We start from the raw sequence: 26,903 nt of genomic DNA, 5'->3' as shown, positions 1-26,903 counted from the left end.
CGTTCATTGCAATGGATTTAATCAATTTACAAGAAAAGAAAGGAAACGGATTTAAGTACGAACAATTATTGATTTTATCACGAGTCCTCATGTACAGAAGTGGGCAGCCCCAGACTGACAGCTAGCACTGAGTGAATAATCTGGATTATAAAAAAAAAAAAAACAAGTTACGGTGTTTTGTCTTTGCACGGCAGCACTGCTGTCACTATAGATGGGCGTGGTTTCAGCTCAGCTTCAACCACGTCCCGCCTTCTTGCCCATTTTCGTTTATCCGGGAGAGTCGGCTCCGCCCACTTTAGGCATCAAAAATGGTCTTCAGAAACCTACGAGTGACGTCACGGACACTACGTCCATTTTTCTTTATTTTTTTTTACAGTCTATGGTTTTGTCCCATTTTGTCTTTGGTATTGTTCCTTTAGTAGTCACACTTGTACTGTTTGTCAAAAAAAAAGAAAGAAAAAAAGACAAACGCAATAATCACATTATAATTGTGTTTATTAAATGGGTTGCGCTTTATTTTACAGTATATGCACTTACAGTGTACTTACCAAATTAAGTACTGGGTATAAGTTACATATAAATTCTGGAAGGGTTGCTAAACCTGCGCGGTTTAAAACATCTAGGAGCTCACACCTTGCGCCTATATCAGGCTTTCCAGATATGGGCTGAATGGGAAAGCTATCAATGGGTCTGTCCAGTAACTAATGATGAACGTGCAGTTTGCAGAGAAACATTTCAGTTTCTCACGGTGAACTGTGACTTAAAGGGACAGTTCACCCAAAAATAAAAAAATTGCCATCGTTTACACACCCACGAGAAGTTCCAAAACATAATAATTTATTTCTTTTGTTGAACATAAAATAAAATACTTTGAAGAATGTGAGTAACCAAAGAGTTTCTGGTCCCCAATGGCTCTGATAGTATTTTTGTTTTAAGTTACTGAGGACCAGCAGCTGTTTAGTTACCCACATAAGTATCTTTTTTGTGTTCAGAAGAAAAAAAGAACTTTATGCAGGTTTAGAAAAACCTGGGTAAATTATGACAGAATTTTCATATTTTTAAAGCGACAGACACATCTGTGCTTCAAGGTATAGGCCTATTGTTTTATTAAAATGTGGGTAGTCTGTTAAAATACATTATCAGAGCTTGGTAGACATAATTAATATATTTCTAGACATTATTAGACAGATGAATTAATATATTATGATTAATGTTAGACCCTTATTAATTTATCATTTATATTAATCATAAATGTATACATGGTAAATAATAAAAAATGTCATATATCATTGTCAAAATGTCAAAAATGTCATTTTAAAAAGTAAAAAAAATTAAATAATTTAGATAAAAATGGGACAAATAAATGTAGCCCTAATTTAAGCAAATTAATAATAAAAATCCGTCCTAACTAGCTGCAGAACTGTAAAAAAAAGACTAACAATAATTAATAATTATAAATAATCAAATTTAAAATAACAATATTAATATGTTCTGTTGGAAGTTTACATACTTGAGCATGTTTATTTTTGTTTTTTTGGGTGGGGTGTCGTTAATTGGTGTCCCTTATTTTGCCTTACTGAAGGTGGCAACCATAAGTTGAGGGTTAGTAACTCTTTATTCTCCCAGTTATTACACTATGATGTACTACTACAATATGTACATACAGAACAGGACTGTAAAATCGAGGGATACCATTATTGAAATTAGATATAGTACATTCATGTAAAGGATAAGCTCAAATGTTTAATATTTTTTGGCCTGGGTAAACAATATTCAGCTCTGAATTATACAAATGTATTTTTATAAAATTGTATCTAAAAAAAAAAAACGATATATATTGTTTCTGTGAAGCACAGATATCCCATGCTGTCAACAAACACTTTCATTGAAGTGCTTTGTAAAGTCCAGATGAAGCATTCATCTGGAGAAATGTTTTATTGTGGAAACTAAGTTGGCGGGACTTAAACATAAAAATAGCTCACTAACTGTCCACAAAATAATAATAACATAAAAAATAAAAATAATCTCCTTACAAAACTGCAACAACAGCCTGTGTGGTGCAGAAACAGCTGTAAACCTTAGACTTTACATTCAAGTCAATTCTATCTGTTATGGATAAATAAAATTGTGTCACGGATGTCAGGCAGTTCAATAATTAAAATAAACAAAAAAACACCAAGAGAAATAAAAGCAGATGAGCAGGATTTCCAGTCACCCCTTTGCCATCCTGTATGTGGGAGGTAGCTAAAGTGTTCAAGACCTCATTATAACCAACTACTTTCACATCTGGTTATTGCTATTAGTATGGGTAGAATAAATAATTCACTGAAATGTGCGCTGTGTCATTGGCTAAAATGTGCGACTGCCAGCCTTAGAAGAGATTGGTTCCTCTATGCGAAGCGGTAGTGCAGAGCTTCATCCTGGAAGCCATGCTCAAGAGTGATGTGTTGAATGACTCCTCCCTCCAGCAGACGCGAGCCGTATGCCAGAGCCTCCCCCGGGTCACTGGCCAATCCCACGCTCTGCAGCCAGTGCACCATATCACTGCCTAGAAACGTCTCTGTGGTGCTTCTCTGTCCACACCTGCACAGCAGAGCATGTGTCACCGACTACACCCAAACCAGACAGAGAGACAGACAGGCAGGCAAGGGTAGCAAGTTGCAGATAGACAGGAAATGATTAGAAAGCAAAGGAAGAGGTTTGAAAAAATAAATCCAAATGTCATTTTTCAAAAAACAAAAAAAACATAAGATTCATACAAATGTGTTTTAATGAACATGCAAACATGATGCAACATGCAAAATTAGTTTCATTTAAAAAAATGCATGTAAATGAATGGTTAATTCAGTGCAAAAAAACTAACAAAAAAAACTGGGAGAGCAGTGGAGGTTCTCTCACCTTTTCTTGTGAACAATGTCTCTGACACACTGCTCCTTATGATATGTGAGGAACTGAGTACAGGTCAGTCTGATCTCCTCAGACACTGCAGAGCCTGTGACCTCCTGACCCCAACCCTGCCACAGGCTCGCTAACCTTTACCAACATACAGAAGAACACCTAATCAGTTTATGTTTATTATTAGGTACTGTATACTGCATGTGTTATACTTTTAAAAATTCACATTAAAGGAATAGTTCCCCTGAAAATGAAAACATGCTCACCCTCAGGCCATCCAAGATATAGATGAGTTTGTTTCTTCATCTGATCAGATTTGGAGAAATATAGCATTACATCCCTTGCTCAGCAATGGATCTTCTGCAGTGATTGGGTGCCGTCAGAATGAGTCCAAACAGCTGATAAAAACATCACAATAATCCACACCGCTCCAGTCCATCACTTAACATCTTGTGCAGTGAAAAGCTGTGTGTTTGTGATAAATTCATCAAAGTTTTTTTAACTTTAAACTGCTGCTTCTGGCCAAAATACCAGTCTATAATCCATACCGCTTCTTCCAGTGGAAAAAGTCCATCCCCTGTTTTCCCTCACATCAAAATTTACCCACATATTCGTTTAGAACTGTATTTTTGCTCATAAACAGTGTTTGATCTGTGCATATTTCTCTCCTGATTCAGACGAGACAACATTTTGACTGGAGAAAGCAATATTATGTATAGAAGTTTTCTATATTTAGCCAGAAGCAATGGCTTGAAGTTAAAAACGTCTTAATGATGGATTTGTTTTTTTACAAACACAGCTTTTCACTTCAGAAGATATTAATTCACGTACTGGAGTGGTGTGGATTACTTGTGGATTATTGTGATGTTTTTATCAGCTGTTTGGACTCTCATTCTGACGGCACCCATTCACTGCAGAGCATCCATTGCTGAGCAAGTGATGTAATACTATATTTCTACACATCTGATGAAGAAACAAACTGATCTACATCTTGGATGGCCTGAGGGTGAGCACATTTTCAGCAATTTTCATTTTTTGGTGAACTATTAAAAACTATTTCAAATATTTTTTTCTACCTCTTTAAGTCAAGTCAAGTCACCTTGATTTATATAGCGCTTTTAACAATACAGATTGTGTCAAAGCACTTAACAGTATCAAATTGGATGAATAGCGTGTCAGTAATGTATAAAAATAAGATTAAACACTCAGTTTTCAGTTAAAGCATTTCATTATTGAATTCAGAGATGTCATTGTCTAGCTCAGTTTAGTTTAAATAGTATCTGCGAAATCAAATTGACGATAAATCACTAGAAATGAAGTGTCCCCAACTGAGCAAGCTAGAGGCGACAGCGGCAAGGAACAAAAACTCCCTCTGTGACAGAATGGAGAAACAAAACCTTGGGAGAAACCAGGCTCAGTTGGGGGGCCAGTTCTCCTCTGGCCAGGAGATTATTGTTTATTTATTGTTTACTTATTGTTTTAATTAAAAATTTTAATGTATTATATTTCTATTTTATATTGTTGCAATTTCTAACAATAATAGTATTATGTAGTTAGGTACTTCATAACAAAAAAAAAAGCTCCTTCCTCTATCCGGTCCATTAATTGATGAAGAGCCACAAAAACATTTGAAAAAAAAAAATTCTAAACAGTTTTTGGAAGAAACTTTAACATTACAATGACATTAAACCAGTAATTTGACAACACGTGCTACAAAAATGTGGATTATGGACATTAAATTATTTATTAATTTTCCCCACCACTTATAAATGTCAATAAAGTTTTTTATTCCAATTTTCTACCCTTCTGACCCTTAAAATTAAACAGGCAGCTGTGCCGTTAAGACTCATGAAAATGCCATTTTTGCATGTACAATCAGAGACAGCATTTCTCTGCACTGTAAAAGCTGTGGGTTTTCTGAACCAGTACTGGAACTGCCTTGGTGGAAAAGGGGAATGTCAGCTTTAAAGTTGTTATGAAATGCTCCATCCTTCAACAACAGCCTTTTTTGCAAAGCTGCATTACACTGTAACAGGATCACAAAGCAATCCTAACTGAAATGTGCCACTCAAACTATTAAGAGGTTAGGGGATCTTGTTCTTTGCTCCAGCCACTGTAATGTTGGGAACTGTCTGCAGAGCAGCAGGTGCTACACACAGCCAGAAACAACACGCATTTTACTATTATCATTAGTTCTTCTCTGCCATTTAAGAATATACAGCGGGTAAAATAAATATTGAACATGTCACCATTTTTCTCAGTAAATATATTTCTAAAGATGCTGTTGATTTTCACCAGATGTCGGTAACAACCCAAGTAATCTATCCATACAAAGAAAACAAAACAAATAAGTTCAGAAATTAAGTTATGTGTAATAAAATGGAATGACACAGGGAAAAAGTATTGAACACATGAAGAAAGGGAGGTGCAAAAAGGCATGGAAAGCCAAAACACCAGCTGAAATCTATCATTAATTAGAAAGCAATCCTGCCACTTGTCAGTAGAAATGAATATTAGCTGGTTCAGTCCCAACACCTACAGTACCAAGATGATGAAGATAAAACAAGGGTGGACATTTCAGCAAGACAATGATCCCAACCACAACCAAGGAAACGCTTGATTAATTTCAGAAAAATAAATTAAAGCTGCTAGAAAGGCCCAGCCAATCACCTGACTTGAATCCAATAGAAAATAAGAACTAAAGATCAGAGTTCATAGAAGAGGCCCACAGAACCTTCAAGATTTGAAGACTGTGTGGAAGAATGGGCCAAAATCACACGACTAGTTTCTCCATGCAGGAGGTGTCTTGAAGCTGTCATTACCAACAAAGGCTTCTGTACAAAGTATTAAATACATTTCAGTAGTTCAATTCTTTTACCCTGTGTCATTCCATTTTATTATACATAACTTAATTTCAGAATTTATTTGGTTTGTTTTCTTTGTATGCATGGATTACTTGGGTTGTCTCCGACATCTAATTAAGAAAATTTCAAGTCAACAGCACCTTTAGAAATATATTTACTGAGAAAAATAGTGGTGTGTTCAATACTTATTTTATCCGCTGTATTCTATATACAGCTTGTCCTGTATTATCTAACTGTGACTTGGCATCACTTGGCCATCCCCATAATTTTGACGAGCACTGTTGGACCCGTGAGACAAAACAGCCTAAAAAAAAAAGTAACTTTTTGTCATCCTAACAACAGAGTGCTGCATAATGGAGTGCAGCAGATCAGTGCAAGAATTTCAAATATTAGAGGTATACATTTTGACCCATAAACTAATCGTGGAATATCCACTGAACCAAAAACATTTTTTGGTATCAAAGCAAGTTAGGAGAAGAATTGCATGTATTTTTCATCATTAATGTGTAAACATGGATTGTCACGTGTTGATAATACATTCACATGAATTAATTTGCTCTAAGTTGTGGAAGAAGTATGACACAAGCCATTTTTTAGCTTAATCTCAATCAATGCTCTTCTTGGACTGGAGAGGAAGTTGTAATTTCAGAAAATAAAAGTATGCTTTCATAATTTCTCAAAATATTACAGAAAAAATGTATTGATTCATCATCATATGATCCTTTTGATAAAGCTTAAAGAGTTTTGTTTAGTTACCTCTTTTTGAACGGAGAAATAATCAAATGCTTGTCAAGGCCAAAAAAGGCAAATGAAATGAAACCCTGCAGTTGAAAAAGACAATAAGAGACATGTGTTTCAGTAAAAGTTATAGTTAGACTTCAGCACAACACATGTGACAGACACACAGATTTACCTGCCCAAAGTTGGCCACAACACAGAAGAACTGCAGCTCCAGATACAGCTGCCCTGGATCTTTATTAAAGAGCCACCACAGACAGCTGAAGAGATTCTACAAAACACACACACACACACAATTAATTCACAGAAGAATGACTAGACTCTGAATAACAGTGAAACCCCACCCATAGATAAGAGTGGCATGCATATTGAAATTAGCTAATGTGGTCTCATATACAAAGCAAACAAAAACCTTTATTGGTCACACTTTTATCACTTTTTATGTGGCACAAAATTATCATGTTCATCATAAAAGAGGTATGTATTCAAATCATTGTCTATGTACTGTAATTTTAATTCATATTTGATTAAATGAATAGATCTGGACAAAAACAAAGATTCATCACAATATTGACCTTCATACATTTTTCATGGTACTTTTTGTAACAGGTATAATGTCAAAGTCTAAATTACATGTGCATGCTAAATGACTGTACTCACAGCGAGCAGACTGACGGCCAGTAACAGACACACAAGCACATGTCTCGTCGACTGTATATCTGTGTTCTGTCTATCTGCCACTTTCTGTTCCTCTTCGACCAGCAGACAGCTTGTGGACGTACACTGGCTACACTGACCTAAAAACAGCATTCAATATTATGCATATTTTAATGTACATTTGTTCCTTTCAAAATGTATTCCATTGATTTTCATTGATGTTTTATTGAAGCAGAAGTCATTAAAGAACGTGTTCATGTCATAATGGCACCCAATTTCATTTAAAACTCAAAGTTTACACAAATGTTCAAGCAACTTTTCCATACATATAATATCATTCATATTATAAAGTACAGCTGAACTTGTCTGCCATGCTCAAAAGGTCTTAAAAGTATCAAAAAAAAGTGGCCCACATATGAAGAACAGATATCAATAATATAAAAAATGCTTTTCGTTCTTCAAACTGATGCTGTGCGTTGCAGATGATATTTCAGACATGCTGATGTTCAAGACTAAAACGGATCTGTTCAAACCTGACATCTGAACATGCACAAAGACCAGAAAGATGCTGTAACCACACTGTTAAATTTCTGTGTATAAAGATGAGCCAATGATTGAGAACATGATTAGACAAACTGAATACTGTGAGACCTGTTTTCAGATGTAGTGAGCATGTGAACTAAACATTAATTTCATAAAGTGGGCTGGATCAATCTTCTAGATTTACCTAGATTCTTTGAAAGTAATCTTTAAAATCAGCTTACCAGATGTTTAAAATGTTCATATGAGCAATTACGAGGAAGAACTATTCACTGGATTGGCCCGTTTCAATTTCTTTTTCATTGCCGGTCCATTAGGTCCAACTTACTTATCCATACATCTGCTGTATGTTCTGTTGCGCTCTAGATACAGTAATGCCTCTAAGGAGGACAATGAAGCCATCTCTCATCTATCTAGAGTAGGGGTGTTGAAACTCGGTCCTGGAGGGCCGGTCTCCTGCAGAGTTTAGCTCCAACCCTAATTAAACACACCTGGACCAGCTAATAAAGGTCTTACTAGGTATACTTGAAACTTGCAGGCAGGTGTGTTGAGGCAAGTTGGAGCTAAACTCTGCAGGACACCGGCCCTCCAGGAGCGAGTTTGGACAGCCCTGATCTAGAGTGAGTGAACAGGAACTGAAAGAAAGAGAGAACCTGTTTGGATGGATGCTTCCTCTTTGGTGCTTGTCATGTCAGGCACGGACTGCAGACGGCCACACTCACACTCGCACATCTGACAGTCTGACAAACATACACAAACATCAGTCAAATTCTCTCACAGACTTTTTTTTTGCAGGCTCTGAATGGCATATACTACCTTCTACAGTATGCTGTAGCATTCATTAACACAGTGTTGTAAATACTATGTGAAGTGAAGTGACATTCAGCCAAGTATGGTGACCCATACTCGGAATTCGTGCTCTGCATTTAACCCATCCAACGTGCACACACACAGCAGTGAACACACACACACCGTGAACACACACCCGGAGCAGTGGGCAGCCATTTTATGCTGCAGCGCCCAGGGAGCAGTTGGGGGTTCGGTGCCTTGCTCGAGGGCACCTCAGTCGTGGTATTGAGGGTGGAGAGAGCGCTGGACATTCACTCCCCCCACCTACAATTCCTGCCGGCCGGAGAATCGAACCCGCAACCTTCGGATTACAAGTCCGACTCTCTAACCATTAGGCCACGACTTCCCTGTGAAATACTATGATATTTACAGTATAATACACTATAGTATTTTTTTCATGTGGGATCTATCTTTGCAAATTTCTTCACTTCTTTCTTAAGATTTCCATGATTCTCTGAACCCATAGTTTTACAAAGGAGGAGTAGTGAGTGTCACACCTGTGTTGATGCTGCCGACAGCACTGGGTTGCTCTGTGTGTGTGTCGTAGGGAAGGTTCACGTCCTCCTCGCTGTCAGGCAGTGATCCACGTTCAAGGCTGTGATAGTCTCGAGTTAGTCTGCTGAGAAGTGTGAGCGAGACGCCACACAGCACAATACTCACACATAACACCACAGATGTGCACGTCACCTACAACACACAAAAACCACCAAAACTTTACAAAAATATTTCAGAACAAATACACTCATTATATGATTACTGACAGTAAACACATAGTTTATCCATTCAGGATGAATACAGGTCCATTTTCCTATAATTGTTTCATCTTTTAGGAGGCTTTCAACACTAGATGACCTTAAAACTGAAATACTAAACATCACAAAACCATTTTGCTCTCAAACATGCAAATGCATGTTATATAAGAGGCCTATTTCAAAGTCTGTTGTAAGTAACACTTCCTGCTGCCAGTTGGAGGCATGACTACACAACATCAGGGGGAACACTAGATTAAAACAAGTAAAAAAAAAAATCTTACAGTTAATAATTATGAAATATGATAGGCTGAATTAGATAAAACCACACATAGTTCTAGTGTTGTTGTCATATTTGGGCCTGGTTCACACTGATAGCCCAGTTTTTGTCACCTGAACGCCTACAAAATATAATGAAATCCTTTTTTTTTTTTTTTTTTGCATTTTTGCAACCAGTTCAAGTCATATTCATATGTGGTTTGAAATCTAATAAACATTAGACTGTGTGCTAGTCTGACTATAAAGGTGAAATGGACTTTCTTTTGTTCATGAGGACAGATTGTGTATTCAGAGTCATGGACAGTAGTATCTTATGCAATATTTATGTGATTTTGTGACTTCATGATCAGAGGCAAAACTTTTTTCCATTCTGCACATTTGAACTCAAGAAGAAAGTATCCTGTTATCATGCTACCTTTACACCATTACTAATCAACCAACTCTGACTGTATTATCTGAACAGACAGATCAGACTTGCAAAATAAGAGTTCACAGGGCATGTGTAATTGTGCAAAGTGTGAAAGGCTTTCTTTCATCAGTTTTGTACCTGTGTCTTTCCATAAAAGAACGCAGAGTCAATAGTGTTCGGCAATCTTTCCCCTGTCAGGAGGAGGACACTGACCGCCAGAGCAGGGACACTGCAAGAGACAGAGAGAAACAACATCAGACTTCAGTGTTTTTGGCTTAGAAAGACTCATTTCAGTTGTCTAATAGACCACAACAGTGACTGCCTGCTTATTTTTAGCAGCCTTGGTTCCAGACGTATCTTCATAATTTCTTAAATTAATGGTTATAAGAACCAAATCATTTAGATCCCAGGTGAAATCACAATATTACAAAGATACTGTGAAATAAAATCAGAGGGACAATGGTAAAAGCCTGTGTAATTAAAACATTGATTAGAAAATATGTATATTTATTTTATGGGGCTGTTTTCAATTACAACACAACAACAACAACTCTGAATAGATTATGGGTAATGTCGTTTGACATTATGGTAAAACTATTTTTTTTTTAATAACTCTAACCAATATACTGACAAACACTCTCAGACCTCATAGTCAGTTTATACTGCAGTATGTATGCAATGTATTATTGAGCACCAATTGATTCTGCCACGTTCATCATATACAGTAACGCAGTTGGTCATTATGTAACTGTGTTGAATGTGCCACTCACCCCCAGCCAGTGATCACAGTGAGCCATGGCCTGAAGTTCACCTCCTCATATCTCCTCATGAGGAGCAGAGACAGAGCAATCAGACCTTCACAACACAATAAATAACATTATTCAAACACAAGCACTTTGGAGGAAAATCGAATGAGAGTCTATTTTTATCATAGTTCTGCCATGACAACTCTTGGAGAGTTTAGCACAGTAATAAACAAGGCAATGTTAATGTGTTTGGTCTTGGTGGAATAGATCTGCTACGCAGAGAAAGTACCGAGTCTTGCTACTGCCAACACATCCACAGACATGCTGCTGTGAGCATGTACGAAACACTGCTGCTGCACATACAACATATATGAAATAACCCCCATATGTAACATGTATGACATTACCCCATGATCGATACAGGTGGAGCTGGGGAAGGTGGAGGGTTTCTGAAGCGCACCGCAAGTCCGCTGCGCCATGTGAATAATGAGGTAATTAAATCTGATCGAGTTAGAATCGGCCTGCGGCAACTAGAGTTTCATGACAGAACTATGGATTAATCCACGTACTAACATAAGAAATGTTTAGTTGCTTTAATTACAGTTTATTTTATTGTCAGCAGATCTACAATAGTTGCATCGCAAACCCACACCTGATTAAACTACTGTAAACAAGCCCACTTTCCATTTTTCATATCCACAATTGTTTAATGTTTGTTTGTTTTTTAGTTTTTTTGGGGGGGTTGATAGATAATCGTTTTGTAAAACGTGTCCCAAGTTTGTTTTTTGTTTTTGTTTTTTACAGTTTTTAATGCAGTTGTGTGGACCAGGTAGTGTTTACTGTTCTTGAACCAGATGTTTTGGAAGAGGTGATGTTCAGTGATTTTTCAAAGACAAACTTGAATGACTCACCAGGCCAAATATAGGTGCTGTAGAGAGAGCCGTACAGTAGAGTAAAGGTCAACACCTGACCCAGGAAGTTATCCTGCTCTGCCATGAAGTTCCACACTATCATCCCAACACAGACTAATAGCTACAAACACAGAGCAGTATTAGTTTATACAGAATGTGCAAATCATCAGGTTGCATTTTGACTGCACTTTAATGTTAATTCGAATGTTCAGAAACATGTTTGTGATATAAATGGAAAAGTACAGTGTCTCTAAAACCAAGGAGGAACTACTAATTTTAAGCTCACCTGCGCCACAAAGAGGTTAATGGTGAAAATGTGAGGAATTCTGTGAAACTTTCTGCTCAGTAGCATGACTGCAATACTCCACACCTACAGGGACAGGAAGAACATAAACATGAACAGAGCATTTCAGAGAAATGCAGGCCAAAGTTTGCATACTTTTAGTACAACATGTTTCCATCCCTTCCGGTGCAATGTGAACATAAACCTACAGTAACCTCTCAAAACCAGTTTAACTGGTTCATAGAGTCTGTGTGTGCATGTATATGCTTGAATATTGTTATGTACAGTGAGGTCCATATATATTTGGACACTGATACAATTTTCATAATTTTGGCTCTGTATGCCACCAGAATAGAATTAAAATGAAACACTCGAGATGAAACTGAAGTGAAGTCTTTAAGCTTTAATTCAAGGGGTTGAACAAAAATATAACATAAAATGCTTAGGAATTGCAACCATTTTTATACACAGCCCCCCCCCCCCCCCCCCCCCCCATTTTCAGGGGCTCAAATGTAATTGGACAAATAATTATAATCATAAAATGTTCATTTTTAATATTTTGTTGAGAATCCTTTGCAGGCAATGACTGTCTTAAGTCTGGAACTCATGGACATCACCAGAGACTGGGTTTCCTCCATTGTGATGCTTTGCCAGGCCAAATACTGCAGCTGACTTCAGTTGTTGTTTGTTTGCGGGTCTTTCTGCCTTTAGTTTTGTCTTCAGCAAGTGAAATGCATGCTCAATCAGGTTTAGATCAGGAGATTGACTCCTGCAGATTATTCCACTTTTTTTACCTTCAAAAACTCCTGGGTTGCTTTTGCTGTATGTTTTGGGTCATCGTCCATGCGTTCTATGAAGCTCAGCCCAAACAATTTTGGAGAGTATATCCCTATACACTTCAGAATTCATCCGGCTGCTTCTGTCCTCTGTCACATCATCACTAAACACCAGTAACCCAATGCCACTGGAAGCCATGCATGCTCTTTCCATCACACTGCTCCACCATGTTTCACAGATGATGTTGTATGCTTTGGATCATGAGCTGCTCCAAGCCTTCTCCATTCTTTTTTCTTCCCGTCAATCTGGTACAGATTTATCTTAATTTCAGCCAACAAAAGAATGCTTTTCCAGAAGATTTGTTTTGTTTTTGAAGCCTAACAATTGTCTGATTCACATTTGACCGCATGATGTGGGTTCACAGCAACAGCTTCCAAATGTAAATGACACACTTAGAATCAACTCCAGACCTTTTACCTGCTTAATTGATGTAGAAATAACGAAGGAATAACCCACATCTGTCCATGAAATAGCTTTTGAGTCAACTGTCCAATTACTTATGGTCCCTTGAGAATATCCTCAAATTAAAGCTCAGAGTGTGCACTTTAAGCCCATATTCATTATATATATATATATATGTAATTTGAACATGTTTTTGTCAACAGCTAAAATAACAAAAAAAAAATTGAGCCTGTGTCCAAATATATATGGACCTACAGTGGTGTGAAAAAGTGTTTGCCTGAAAAGCTACACATCATGTTGAGATCCAAAGAAATTCAGGAACAAATGAGAAAGAAAGTAATTGAGATCTATCAGTCTGGAAAAGGTTATAAAGCCATTTCTAAAGCTTTGGGACTCCAGCGAACCACAGTGAGAGCCATGATCCACAAATGGCGAAAACATGGAACAGTGGTGAACCTTCCCAGGAGTGGCCGGCCGACCAAAATTACCCCAAAATTAACGACGACTCATCCAAGAGGTCACAAAAGACCCCACAACAACATCTAAAGAACTGCAGGCCTCACTTACCCCCGTTAAGGTCAGTGTTCATGACTCCATCATAAGAAAGAGACTGGGCAAAAATGCAGATGGCAGAGTTCCAAGACGAAAACCGCTGCTGAGCAAAATGAACATGAACGCTTGATTGCAGTTGTTGCTGCTAAAGGTGGCCAAACCAGTTATTAGGTTTAGGGGGCAAGCACTTTTTCACACAGGGCCATGTGGGTTTGGATTTTGTTTTCCCTTCATAATAAAAAAACTTCATTCAAAAACTGCATGTTGTATTTACTTGTGTTATCTTTGATTAATATTACAATTTGTTTAATGATCTGAAACATTAAAGTGACAAACATGCAAAAAAAATTAAAATCAGGAAGGGGGCCAACACTTTTTCACACCACTGTATATTGTATAAGCTTGAACCAAACTTCAGTTTCTTGTTTTTTTCTTTTTCTCTCAAGCTGAACGCAAAGAGGAAGGAAGTCTCAACACAACTGCATCTGACAACAGCATGACACATTCTGAGATTGGAAACATTGCAAGCAACATCTTCACTAGACACGTAACATGATCATAACAACGTAAGATGGAAATGAGTGTTTACATGCATCTTACAATGATTAATAGCCTGATAACATGTACAGTATGATCATGCAAACACCAGCAGTTCTTTTCTGATATGTGCACATTAATTGTGAAGTGAAGTGACATACTGCCAAGTATGGTGACCCATACTCGGAATTCGTGCTCTGCATTTAACCCATCCAACGTGCACACACACAGCAGTGAACACACACACACCGTGAACATACACCCGGAGCAGTGGGCAGCCATTTATGCTGCGGCACCCGGGGAGCAGTTGGGGGTTCGGTGCCTTGCTCAAGGGCACCTCAGTCGTGGTATTGGAGAGATATATGGAGAGAGCGCTGGACATTCACTCCCCCCACCTACAATGACATTCACTCCCCCCACCTACAATCCTTGCCGGCCCATGACTCGAACCCGCAACCTTTGGATTATGAGTCCGACTCTCTAACCATTAGGCCACGACTTCCCCATTTTGTTGCCCCATTTCCCCCAATTGTTGCCCTTTACCTAATTTCACTTTGCATGCAAACACTTTTATTGGCATTCTGGTTTGTTTATTCAATGTGTGCATGTTTTGTGCACATGTTTGTTCAAAACCAAAGAAAAATCCAATGTCTATTTTTTTTAAGTTATATTTTAAGGGCTTTTTATGCCTTTAATGAGACAGGATAGTGGAGAGCTGACAGGAAAGCGTTGGATGAAGAGAGGGGAGTGGGATTGGCAAAGGACCTCGAGACTCAATTTCGAACGCAAGCCGCCGTGAGCGCAGTTGCGTTGTATGTTGGCACACTAAGCACGAGGCTATCGGCGCCGACCACTGTCGATTTTTAACGAGCTGATTTTATCAGCGTTTTGTTGTATAGCTGAATGAACTATTTCAGTTTTGATTTATCAGATTTTTCCCTAAATATTCCTATGGATTTATCTTATCTGAAATGACAAATAAGGGCATTTAAGAAAAAATCTTTTAAAAAATGCAAAAAAATGTACTCTTCGTATTAGTTTTGTGTCATATGGTTTTGAAAAACATTTATGCCTTTTTCAACAAAAGTTAAAATTTAACGACTATGTTTGTCGTGTGGTATAACCAAGTAATAAAACTTTATTTATTATTTTATATGTTTTTCTTTTTTTACCCTCAACACATGAGTGCACACATCTTATTCATTATTGTTATTTATTACCTATTTTAAAGCTTTTAAATAATTGTATAAAAGAAAATGACATTTTCCAGCTTGAACTAACTTAAAACGGTAAAAAGATTGACAAAATTTTAAGATTTTTTTTTTAAGAATTTTTATTTTGCTTTTATTTTTAAGAATATTTCTTTTTGATATTCATTATGATACCATGACAGTTGTACCACCCTGTACCACTCTCCAACTATTTTTAATTAATTTTAAGTCAGACATTTTCTAATATATTACTAGAGTTTTAATACATTTAGGCCTGGTTTCACAGACAGGGTTTATACTAAGCCAGGATTAGGCCATAGTTAAATTAGGACATTCAAGTCATTTTTATAAACGTGCCTTAGAAAAAACATTACTGGTGTGCATTTTGTGACAAAACAAAGGCATTGATATATTTTAAAATCAGTCAGAGCAAGTTTCTTTCAGTTGAAACAGCTCAGATTTAGATTTTAGTCTGGGATTAGGTTTAAGTCTCGTCTGTGAAACCGGGGGTTAATGTTTTAATAAATTAAAATGTATTTTGAATACATTTATATAGACACAGACAAAAATACGTACACCATATCATCAAATCTTTTTCTCAATTATCCAAAAAACACAACAAAAAAAAAACATTATTTTACATCATTTCAGATTTCCCACAACATGTCCATTAAAATCCATTTAATTCCTGGTTTCCATGGCATCTCCGGCAATACTGGTAATAACACAGATTTACCTTCATCTCATAATAATCACCTGCATTAAAGAAGCAGCAACACAAACATGTGCTCTCACCACCAGTATGAGGAACAACAGCAAAATCAACACACTGTAACCATTCATGTCTTTAAGAGGAAGCAAAACCAGACAAAATTGGAAGACTGAACAACCCTCAACACTCACCAATGCAAAGAGGCTGATAATGCTGATGTTGAAGCTGACGTGCTGCAGCGCTGACGCTAGTGGATCCGAGTCCATCCAGGGAATGGTCAACAGCCAGGCAGACACATACATGATGGGAGCAGACAGAAACGTGCCGATCACCATCCCTGAAGTCACCTGAGCGGGACAAATGTTCATCACAAAAATACTGTGGCGGTACTTTAATAAACTACATGAGTCAATCTAAATGTAACTAATTAAATAAGGTTAAAATTAAATTAAGTGTGCCATGGGAGTGGTGTCCGGTAAAAAATGATGCAAATGTAGGATATAATTTCTAATTTCTATATTAGATGGAACCTAATAACATCGAACCTAACCGGGAAAATTCAAATTCAGCTGGATGAGGACTGAATGACATCAAAAGTTTGACGTCTATAAAAAAAAATGTAATGTTTCAGAAAGTCTTTTACGTTCACTAAAAATCCAGCAATATTTTTGACAAATTATTACAATTTAAAATAACTGTTTTATATATTAATATATTTTAAAATGTAATTTTTTCCTGTTATGCAAAGCAGAATTTTCAGCATCATTACATCCATCTTTAGTGTCACATGATCCTTCACAAATCATTGTAATATGCTGATTTAGTGCTCAATTTGCTTTACGGTCACTTTTGATCAATGTATTGATTTTTATAAATAAATAAAGGTGCAAAACACATCTACACAATGCACATACCACTTCCAGCTCCATGTTGTAATGTGATGCATATATGGCCACACTAGGTGCAGTGGGAAAGACTCCATACAGGAAAGCGTAGTTTGACAGACTGGTGTGGTTCATCGAGCTTCTGCTTCCACAGTCCAAAACCTCAACCATCCCCCTACAGATCAGAGGCATCACTAGCCTAAAGAGGCCACAGATGAACAGAGTGAATTTTGCATTATGCAATGAAACCATAAGAAAACCAAGAACTTCCGATTACAGGAACCATTTTTAGCACTGTCAACAACATTATATTTAATCTTACTCATCAATAGAAGTAAGAAGAACGGAAAAAGTTTGGGAGTTGACTAAATATACAAACATGAGCAGGTCAAACAGATCAGTTGCCATAGACAGTGTGTTTCTGTCCTCTAACTAAGCTGGTGCGTTTAAACAGATGGATTAACTCTGTTGACGCTCTGAGAAACATTCCCATTGGATCAACACAGTGTTGTACTGTTGCCAAGTTACACTGGAAGCTGCTACCTGCATATTTACAGATTCAAACAACCCGAGGGCAAGAACATTCAATTAGTTTTCTCACCTTATTACAACATGCAAAGATCACTCCAAATAATATGGGTGAAGATCATTGTAATTCTGATACGCTACTGATGTACAGTTCATCCAAAATTTGGATCTATTCCTCAGACAAAGCTATCGTATGATTTCAGAAGACTTGGAATTAGAGCTGTGCAATTCATCAAAATACAGTTTTGATTTTGATTTCGGCCTTCAACGATTGTGAAAATACAATAGTCAAGATAAAACATTATTATGCCTGTATATATTTTTGCCATAATTGACCAGCCCTAGATTGCATAAAAGCCATATGGACTATTGTTATTGTGCTCTTTTGGTCCATTTAGGTTGATTTTTAGGATAGTTCACCTAAAAATGTACATTTTGACATCATTTACCCGAACTTATTTGAATTTTCTTCTAAGAAAAAATACTGTGGAAGTCAACGGCTACCAGCATTCTTCGAAATATCTACTTTTGTGTTTAACAGAAGAAAGAAATTCATACAGGTTCAGAGCAATATGAGGGCAAGTAAATGATTTTTTGGGTGAACTGTCCCTTTAACAGTTTGAATGGAAAAGAGCAGCATGGACATTTTGCTAAACTTCTTATTCTGTGTTCGACAGATGAAAGAAAATGAATTTTGGAACGACAAATGATGAAAGAATAGTCCAACATTTACTACTAACAATTTGCATGGTAGACTTACAGTTTTGCTGTGATGAGGAGAATAAGTGCTACCACAGTGGAGCGGGTAAGCTTTTTCAGCTGACCCACCATGGTTAGACCCAGATAAAACAGCGCTGCTCCTCCAAATGAGTTTGCCAGACCATCTACAAACTCCTCCATGAAAGACGGGATCTTCTGGCCCAGCAGGAAGTGAGAAATGACCCCGATCACCACCATAAAGACAATGGGGTTTTTGACTACATGAAGGATCACCAAACCCAGCACTTTCAGCTTACTCTTCTGGTGAGGTTCTCCAGTCCTCCACCTCTGCACCTCACAGAACGCAAAGCCTAGCGGGTTTAGGACCATAAGGGAGACGGGAGCAACCAGGTAGATGTACTGAAGATACTCAGGATGAGTGTTGCGGTACAGAGCTTCAACTGTGGAGGAGGAAGAGACAATTGATATCAGATAAAACAAAACTCAACATTTTGCCATTATTTACTCAAACTAATTTGATTCCAAACCCTTATGATTTTCTTTCTTCAAAAAAGGAGATGTTTAGCACAATGTCCAAGGTGTTCTTTTTTTATAAACCATAAATTTATGGAAGCACCAAACAGCATTGGTTTGTGTTTTAAGAGCCATGGCTGAATATATGCACACATGCTCCACTTTTATTATATCAAAAAGAGCAGCTTGGACATTCTTCTATGAAGATTCTTGTGTGGAAGACAGAAGATGTGTTCGGAACAGCAGCATGTGGTGGAAACGAGAAGCAATGTACACGTAAATTCATGTTTCAGTTCCATTTGGCTTTTGTTTGCACAATTTCTTGGTTAAAGGTTAATGGAACACCATTTAGCTTACACTATCATCCAATACTATATTTTCTTAAGTTTAACGGCCCATTCACAGCAAGTATGATAACTACATCTATAAAATTTTATTAATAATTCTAATTCTATGAGAACAGTGAAGTTGACACCACTGATATGATGATAATGACACATAGGAACAACATAATTGGAATCACTATAAGAATTTTTTTCCTGTGGATGAATGCTAAAAACATTGACAGCCAATCAGAATCCACTTGACTTTAAAATGCTTGAGCAAAGCAGCAGACAACAGAACTGCGGCACGTGCTAATAAATAGACCGTTATTGTGTGTTGGTGTGGATGCTAATATACCCTGTAAAAATCATTGTTACGATTAGTTATCACAACTTTTTTAGCATTTTTTGTTGAGATAAATTAAAAAATTTAAAAGTTGATTAAACTTAAAAATTTAAGGCAGCACGAACACTTTTAAGTGGAAACAACACATCATTAGTTATTCTAATGTTTCATTTTAAGTTGCAGCAGTATATTTTACAGTGCCGTTATTGTTAAAGACATCATTCTTGGTCTGAAGCAGCCTTAAGGCTTATTCTCTGTATTTATAGCTTGAAAAAAATACAGTATATCAACATATCAACATTTCTACATTCATTCATGGGGGCATCAATATCATGGCTCATGGTTGAATCACTGTTGATTTTTTTTTTTTTCAATTTTGCAAATCAATGTTGATATCAAAATGTTGTTGATCTTTTCAACATTTAAATTTTCAACACTGATTTATAAGTATTTTGTTAACCTTTTCACAGCCATTTAGCACTTAATATTGTTTGAATGTTTTTTCAATATTGAAACAACAACTGACTTTTTTTTTTTTTTTTTTGAAGCAAGTGCCGACTGAGGTGAGGTTTTATGTGAATCATACCAGTACTATGTGCCAAGCCCTGGAAGTGCATTCAAGACAAATGAACCTCAAACTAAACTAACAGGCTGTACAGCATATGGATTGTGTTTCAAACTCATAATGCTTGAAGATAACTTTGGGCAAATGAAAGTGAAAGAACATGTAGACAGTCAGAAATATCACAGAATCAAGTTTTTCATGATTTGTGGGTTTAGTTCTATTTTTGGACTTGTTCTGTTACCTGTAATATGGAGTTTCCTTATGGTAACAGATCTATGATACATGCTGTAGTATTTTTTATTTATTTATTTATGGCTTCTCCTTTTTTTACTCACCTATAGGGAACCCTAGAGCAAAGTCATTACTCTGTGTGGCAAATATGGAGAAGAGGCCAGCTTTGGAGAAACGGCTCTCTCTGTCTGCCACCAAAAATGTGAGGACACACACAAAGAAGAACACAGTCACTTTAGCCACCAAAATACTAAAGAAAAAGGGCCAGATTACATCGCCAAAATCCAGTAGCACCATGTTTTTAAAAAGCAGAGCTGGAAGCGCAAACTTGGACACGAAGCTGCCCAGTCCTTTAGCTTGTGTCGCTGGGATGATGTTTGTACGGCCTGCGACGTATCCGCAGAGAATAATCCCAAAACACTCGAGCAGGGCTGGAAGGAGCTTGTCAATTGACATGCTGGGTGGGACGGAGGGGGGGTCAGATCCATCCCTGCTGCTGAAGATGGAGCTATTAACTGAGAGATCACTCATCTTCTGGCTGACTACAGGCCCGTCATAACCGGGCAGATGGGTAAACAACTGTAAAGTACCAAAACACTCTGAAAGCAAAGAAAAAAAAACTTCATTAGTTTATCCAAATTACAGTTTTGTGTTGCTTTTTATTAGAATACAAAATATAACAGTCATTCCTATCTAGTGAATATGTAAATGTGTTTCTAACCAAACATTTTGTAGCACAGTGACTATATATATATGTAGACAGTCAAATCCTGGTATAATGGCACTGTCTAGTCGAACCTTTAACCTTATGAAGCCTACTATATCATATTTGACTGATGTGAAGGATCGAAGGCCTCTAAATTATCATCATGATCAAAATTTGGCTAAATAGCCTGCTGTACAAAATATTCTGTTGCCTCATTGATAGCTTTTTTACAAATCCAAAGGCCTTTTTGTATATTTATCAAAACGTCTCCATTCAGGTTGATGTGCTGAATGATTTAATAAAGTAAATATAATAATAATTTTTATATTATTAATATTTCAAAATAAATATTTACTGGACTGAAGCAATTTAAGTTACATATCCATACATCTTTTTTTTTTAGAAAGAAAAATAACGATACATTGAGACTGAAGCAATATGCTTTTGAGAAACGTTTATTTGTTTGTCTCTTAATCATCATTGTATTGCATTGCATTTTATGTTTTGCTCCCCACTATAAAAACTACAGAGCTTTTCTCATAAAACTAAGCAAATATAATCTGACTGTTGCATTCAGTATCCCAGACTTAAATGGTTAAAAGGGTATATCATGATGTATATATGCTGCATTCACACCATATTGTAATTACCGTAATTTTGAGATGACAACACGTGACCTTCTACTCGGAGCTGTTCACGTCCTCTGACTTGGAATTATGCTTTTCTATGGCAACACTATCAACGCCTAAAAAGAGCCTGCGGTGGTCAGGTGGGACCAGTGGTCAAGTGGAACAAGTCATAGCTCTCAGAAAACTCGCAGTTCACAAGTTGTAATTACGAGTTCTACGAGGACGTGAACGCTTTTTACAAGTTAGGGCTGGGTACGGTGGCCGAGAGAGCTCAACGCACTGCAACTTCAGAAAACACATGCAAATAGAAAAAGCACCAGCAAATCAAGAAAACATCTTCATCAATTTGACAGCAGGTGGTGCAAATGCTCACAACACAACCAAACAAAGAAACGCGCTACAAATACAATTCTTTATTTGGTTGTGCTGTGAGCATTTTGAATCTTTTCAAAATGTCTTGCTTTTTCAGCCCTTCGATAATGAACGCAATATCGCGTTCATTATAGAAGGGCTGAAAAAGCAAGACATTTTGAAAAGATTCTGCTGGCAGAACATCTAGCAACTAATTAAGTTAATTGACTTTAGGTCTGTAACATAAAAGACATGTCTTAGAGAGGCAGAGTCTCTCAGAAGTAAAGATGGGCAGATGCTCTCCAATCTGTAAAAGAATGCGTAAAAAGATTCTGAAACAATGTTCTTCAATGTCAAATGGCAAAGGCTTTGCAAATCTCATCATCTACAGTGCCTAACATCATCAAAAGTTTCAGAGAAACTGGAGAAATCTCTGTGCGTAAGGGACAAGGCCGAAGACCTTTGTTGGATGCCCGTGGTCTTCGGGCCCTCATATGACACTGCATCACTCATTGGCATGATTCTGTCATTGACATTACTAAATGGGCCCAGGAATACTTCCAGAAACCACTATCGGTAAACACAATCCACCGTGCCATCTGCAGATGGCAACTAAAGCGCTATCATGCAAAAAGGAAGCCATATGTGAACATGGTCCAGAAGCGCCGTCGTGTCCTGTGGGCCAAGGTTCATTTAAAATGGACTGTTTCAAAGTGGAAAAGTGTTCTATGGTCAGACGAGTCCAAATTTGACAATCTTGTTGGAAATCACAGACGCCATGTCCTCCGGGTTAAAGAGGAGAGAGACTCCAGCGTGTTATCAGTGTTGAGTTCAAAAACCTATAGAGAACATTTGGCCCATAATTAAATGGAAAATACGTCAAAGAAGACCACAAACTCTTCAGAAACTGTAAACCTATATCAGGCAAGAATGGGACAAAATTCCAACACCAAAAACCCCAGTGGTGGAGGTAACGAATTACAATTACTTCACGTTACTGTAATTAAGTAGTTTTTTCGGGTACTTTTTTGAGTATATTTTTAAAGCTGTACTTTTACTTGTACTTAAGTACAAAATAAAATAAATTATCTACTTCGTTACTTTTAAATCATAGCTCGTTACTGAGTACGCCCACAATTTGAATTGATATTCTAACCTTTGACGAAACTTCAGTAGCCAATAACGATATCCAATAATTAACGTACCAATGAAAGCCCTGATATCTGAACTGTGGGAAAAGCTGCCGCTGCAGTAGCAGCAGGTTTTGACGAGCTGATCAAACAGTGAGGGAGCTCAGCGTAATTTATAGACTCAATGTTTGGAGAAACAAACTACATGGTAGTGTAATCATACATATCTACACTTACTAGCTACTTTATTAGGTACATCTTGCTGGTACCGGGTTGGACCCCCTTTTGCCTTCAGAACTGCCTTAATTTCTTCGTGGCATAGATTCAACAAGGTGTTGGAAACATTCCTCAGAGATTTTGGTCCATATTGACATGATAGCATCACGCAGTTGCTGCAGATTTTTCGTCTGCACATCCATGATGCAAATCTCCTGTTCCACCACATCCCAAAGGTGCTCTATTGGATTGAGATCTGGTGACTGTGGAGGCCATTTGAGTAAAGTGAACTCATTGTCATGTTCAAGAAACTAGTCTGAGATGATTTGAGCTTTGTGACATGGTGCATTATCCTGCTGGAAGTAGCCATCAGAAGATGGGTGCACTGTAGTCATAAAGGAATGGACATGATCAGTAACAATACTCAGGTAGGTAGTTTAAACTATGCTCAATTGGTACTAATGGGCCCAAAGTGTGCCAAGAAAATATCCCCCACACCATTACACCACCACCACCAACCTGAACTGTTGAGACAAGGCAGGATGGATCCATGCTTTCATGTTCTTTACGCCAAATTCTGACCCTACCATCTGAATGTCGCAGCAGAAATCGAGACTCGTCAGACCAGGCAATGTTTTTCCAATCTTCTATTGTCCAATTTTGGTGAGCCTGTGCGAATTGTAGCCTCCGTTTCCTGTTCTTAGCTGACAGGAGTGGCACCCGGGAGTGGCACCTGTTCAACAGGTGTACCTAATAAAGTAGCCGGTGAGTGTATATTTTGATACCGATACTGAAATATCTGACAAGGTTCCATTACTCATTTTCCACAGTATCTACCGTATATATTCTGCCCTACACCGATACAAGCTGCGTCTCGCTCTCTCCTCTCCGACAGCATGTTTGGCATGCATCCGCCTCCTGTTAATTACATACAGAGTCTGAATGTCCGCGCAGGATTGCAGGTATTCTGCATAATTCTAATCATTCCTGCGCAAATTTGGCTAACGCTTTATTGTAACATGAGAACACAGTCATGTAATCGCAGAAAACTGGATGCGAGCTCTCAAATAGGCCTAACTTATACAAATTAACTGCCTGTCCTTTCACTCCAATATTGCTTGTGTGCACTCAGACTGTGTGCAATCGCGATCTCTCCATGCTAGAAATTATTTATCTTTGCTCCTGGATTAAACTTTGTCAAAAGTTATCAACCATTCAGAATAGATCCATGCCTGACCGATGAAAATGCCACAGGAAATTGTATTGGCTGCAAATGAAATGCACCAGGAAGTCGTTCAAGAATCAAAGATGGAATGGAACTTTAATTTCTTTACAATGTCAGTTTATGCATAAATGTTTCGGAATGGGATATTTGTATGATTTCTACATATAAATATCCTAGTCTGTCTAACTGCATCACTACATTGCACAGACATTACAGGTCAAAGCCATCTGATGTTCCATTTATCTAAATAACAACATATATGACTCTTACAAATTCAGTGTTGTCATATTTCGAATACCTCAAATGAATTGAGTTAATTTGTTTTATAATTTTATTACTGATTGTGTACTTGTCTTTTTTTGTAAATTCAATTCAGTTTTAAATCAAATTTGAAATCATGCTTCCTTGTGCAGTAAGCTTTTGCAACAAAGTTACCCTATTTTAAAGACACAAATACACAGAATGAGCAAATGTTTAAGATTGAGATTTTTGTAATGGTAATTGATCAATGTTTATATGTATGTAAATAAAAGCCTGTATGAAAATCTGTACATCATATAAAGCAAACATGTCTTTTTTAGAAGACTTGGATTAAACCACTCAAAGCTTGAAATAATGATTGCCTTTAAAAAAAACAATGGACAAAAAAAATTGAGATATTAAAATATCTATATGGCAGTATACAGTATGTGGTACTTTTACCAATGGTACAGTTTCTGGGTCCATGTCTCTACTCATTTCACTTGAGAATACTATCTCAACAGCCATTTATGAGCACTATTTAATTAATATTACATATTTAAGCTAAGCATTTAAAATATTGCTGTGCACACTACAGTCTCCGTTCTCACAGTGGCGTAGATACTAATATTTTAGCTGAATCACTGTCTGGTCATCTGGGATTTCAGTATGGAGATAAAGGTTAGGGTTATAATTTTTTTACATGACATTGAAAGTTTTACATGACATTGAATTACATGAATATCCACTTGTGGTACTTTGTAAGTTAATCAGCTATAATTCCGCATGGTCAAATGATCTGAGTCTACTTTAGGAGTGTACAGTAGAGAGTTGTTGACAGACTCACCAGGTCAGCTGATTCCTGTAAATCCGATCTAGTGTGTGAGAAACACATACACACACTTTCACTCATTCTGTCTCATTCAGATGACTTTGAGCAGTAAACTCAGCTCCATGACAGCTCTTCCGCCTCGGGTCTGCTCGCCTATGCGCTCAGTGTAGGGTTAGGGTTAGGAAGCATGTGTCTGTCTGTTATCGCAGTACTACTCTCACTCTCTCTCACACGCGCGCACATACACACACACACACACACACACACACACACACCGCTGCAGTGACGTAATCATCACACACGAGCTTCAGCTTGCCAATAGAAAGCAGCCCAGACTGCGCATGCATGCGCAGGGACCTTTCACATGGTGCTTTGCATAAACCCAAAACAGACTTGAGAGATCTTTTATTAAAAAGTTATTATATAGGGAATAATATTAATATTACAACATTAAAATGTATTCATTCTGAAAACTGAACAATCCATCGTATTAACTCTTTTGACAGTTTATAAAATGCGACAAAGACAAGTTCTCGTAATGACCGATAGAGGGAAGCATTTCTCTAAGTGAAGGATTCACGATGTACTGCTAATTTGAAAAAAAAAAAAAAAAAATTAGGATTATTGGTCGAACTGTTTGGAAGGCACTGACTCTGAATCTCTTCTTGGTACATTCAGAATAAAATGGCTTAAAGAGTGCTTAGCAAAGCCTCATATGGTACTATATTACTAATCATATTTTCAAAAACATTGGTGGCCTTGAATTTGTGTTAAGATGTAATCTTGATCTAATTTAAATTTCCTTATTTTTGAATTTTTTATAAACAAGTACTGCTTTTTTGGGAAATTATATTTATCCAAACTCCACTCTTTTGTACGGAGTACGGAAGTTCTAAGCGGCCATGCATTATTATAATTTTTCTGTCTTGTTTTCTCCTGATCACGACTTAATTTTCTCGTGATTTTGAACAATAGGGCTGTAGTTATTAACAAAACGTCTTAGTTTAAAAGTGATTGGTAGTAAAGGCGTTACTTTTATACGTGATTTATAAGATGCAAATGTGTATTTCTCATAATGATTTTAATAAATATGGCGTTTAATACAATTAAAGGCTATGATAAATAATACAATGCTATACACACGTTTTTTAAGAATAATCCAAAAATATGTAATGATGATCTCTTTGATAGTAAGTGTAATAACAAACTTATTTATAAAGAGTTTAAATGTATGGTGAATTATCAGTGCTATTTTTGGGAGATGTTGAAGACTCAGTAAGGCATAAGCTTTTA

The 26,903-nt window shown here is 37.2% G+C and overlaps 1 protein-coding gene across 2 annotated transcripts; it reads right to left on the bottom strand.

Annotated features, from left to right (window-relative positions):
* Positions 1-1,536: 1,536 nt before the first annotated feature.
* LOC306876700 (lysosomal cholesterol signaling protein-like) lies at positions 1,537-25,894 on the bottom strand. 2 transcript variants are annotated; one of them, XM_079428053.1, is made up of 16 exons: positions 25,626-25,894; positions 20,386-20,880; positions 18,344-18,743; positions 17,086-17,254; positions 16,363-16,518; positions 11,924-12,007; positions 11,638-11,758; positions 10,751-10,835; positions 10,119-10,209; positions 9,041-9,230; positions 8,348-8,434; positions 7,158-7,294; positions 6,673-6,768; positions 6,516-6,580; positions 2,899-3,033; positions 1,537-2,609 (listed from the first exon to the last, which is right to left on the bottom strand). In XM_079428053.1, exons 2-16 carry the CDS (start codon positions 20,810-20,812, stop codon positions 2,603-2,605), a joined length of 2,250 nt encoding a protein of 749 aa, XP_079284179.1. In that variant the 5' UTR covers positions 20,813-20,880; positions 25,626-25,894; the 3' UTR covers positions 1,537-2,602. The 2 variants fall into 2 exon arrangements, with proteins under 2 accessions (XP_079284179.1, XP_079284178.1); XM_079428052.1 differs by having other exon boundaries at positions 1,537-2,583.
* Positions 25,895-26,903: the final 1,009 nt, after the last annotated feature.

The sequence above is a fragment of the Barbus barbus genome (genome assembly GCF_936440315.1).
Source record: "Barbus barbus genome assembly, chromosome: 11".
Taxonomy (NCBI): Eukaryota; Metazoa; Chordata; class Actinopteri; order Cypriniformes; family Cyprinidae; genus Barbus; species Barbus barbus.
This window is presented reverse-complemented; position numbering and strand designations above follow the sequence as displayed.

Excerpts from the sequence above, each read along its gene's own strand:
- LOC306876700 (XM_079428052.1), bottom strand. The coding sequence starts at position 20,812 with ATGAGTGATCTCTCAGTTAATAGCTCCATCTTCAGCAGCAGGGATGGA. Across the intron at positions 16,519-17,085 it reads ACAACATGGAGCTGGAAGTG|GTGACTTCAGGGATGGTGAT; the intron begins GTATGTGCATTG and ends TGTCCCGCTCAG. Across the intron at positions 12,008-16,362 it reads TTATCAGCCTCTTTGCATTG|GTGTGGAGTATTGCAGTCAT; the intron begins GTGAGTGTTGAG and ends CTGTCCCTGTAG.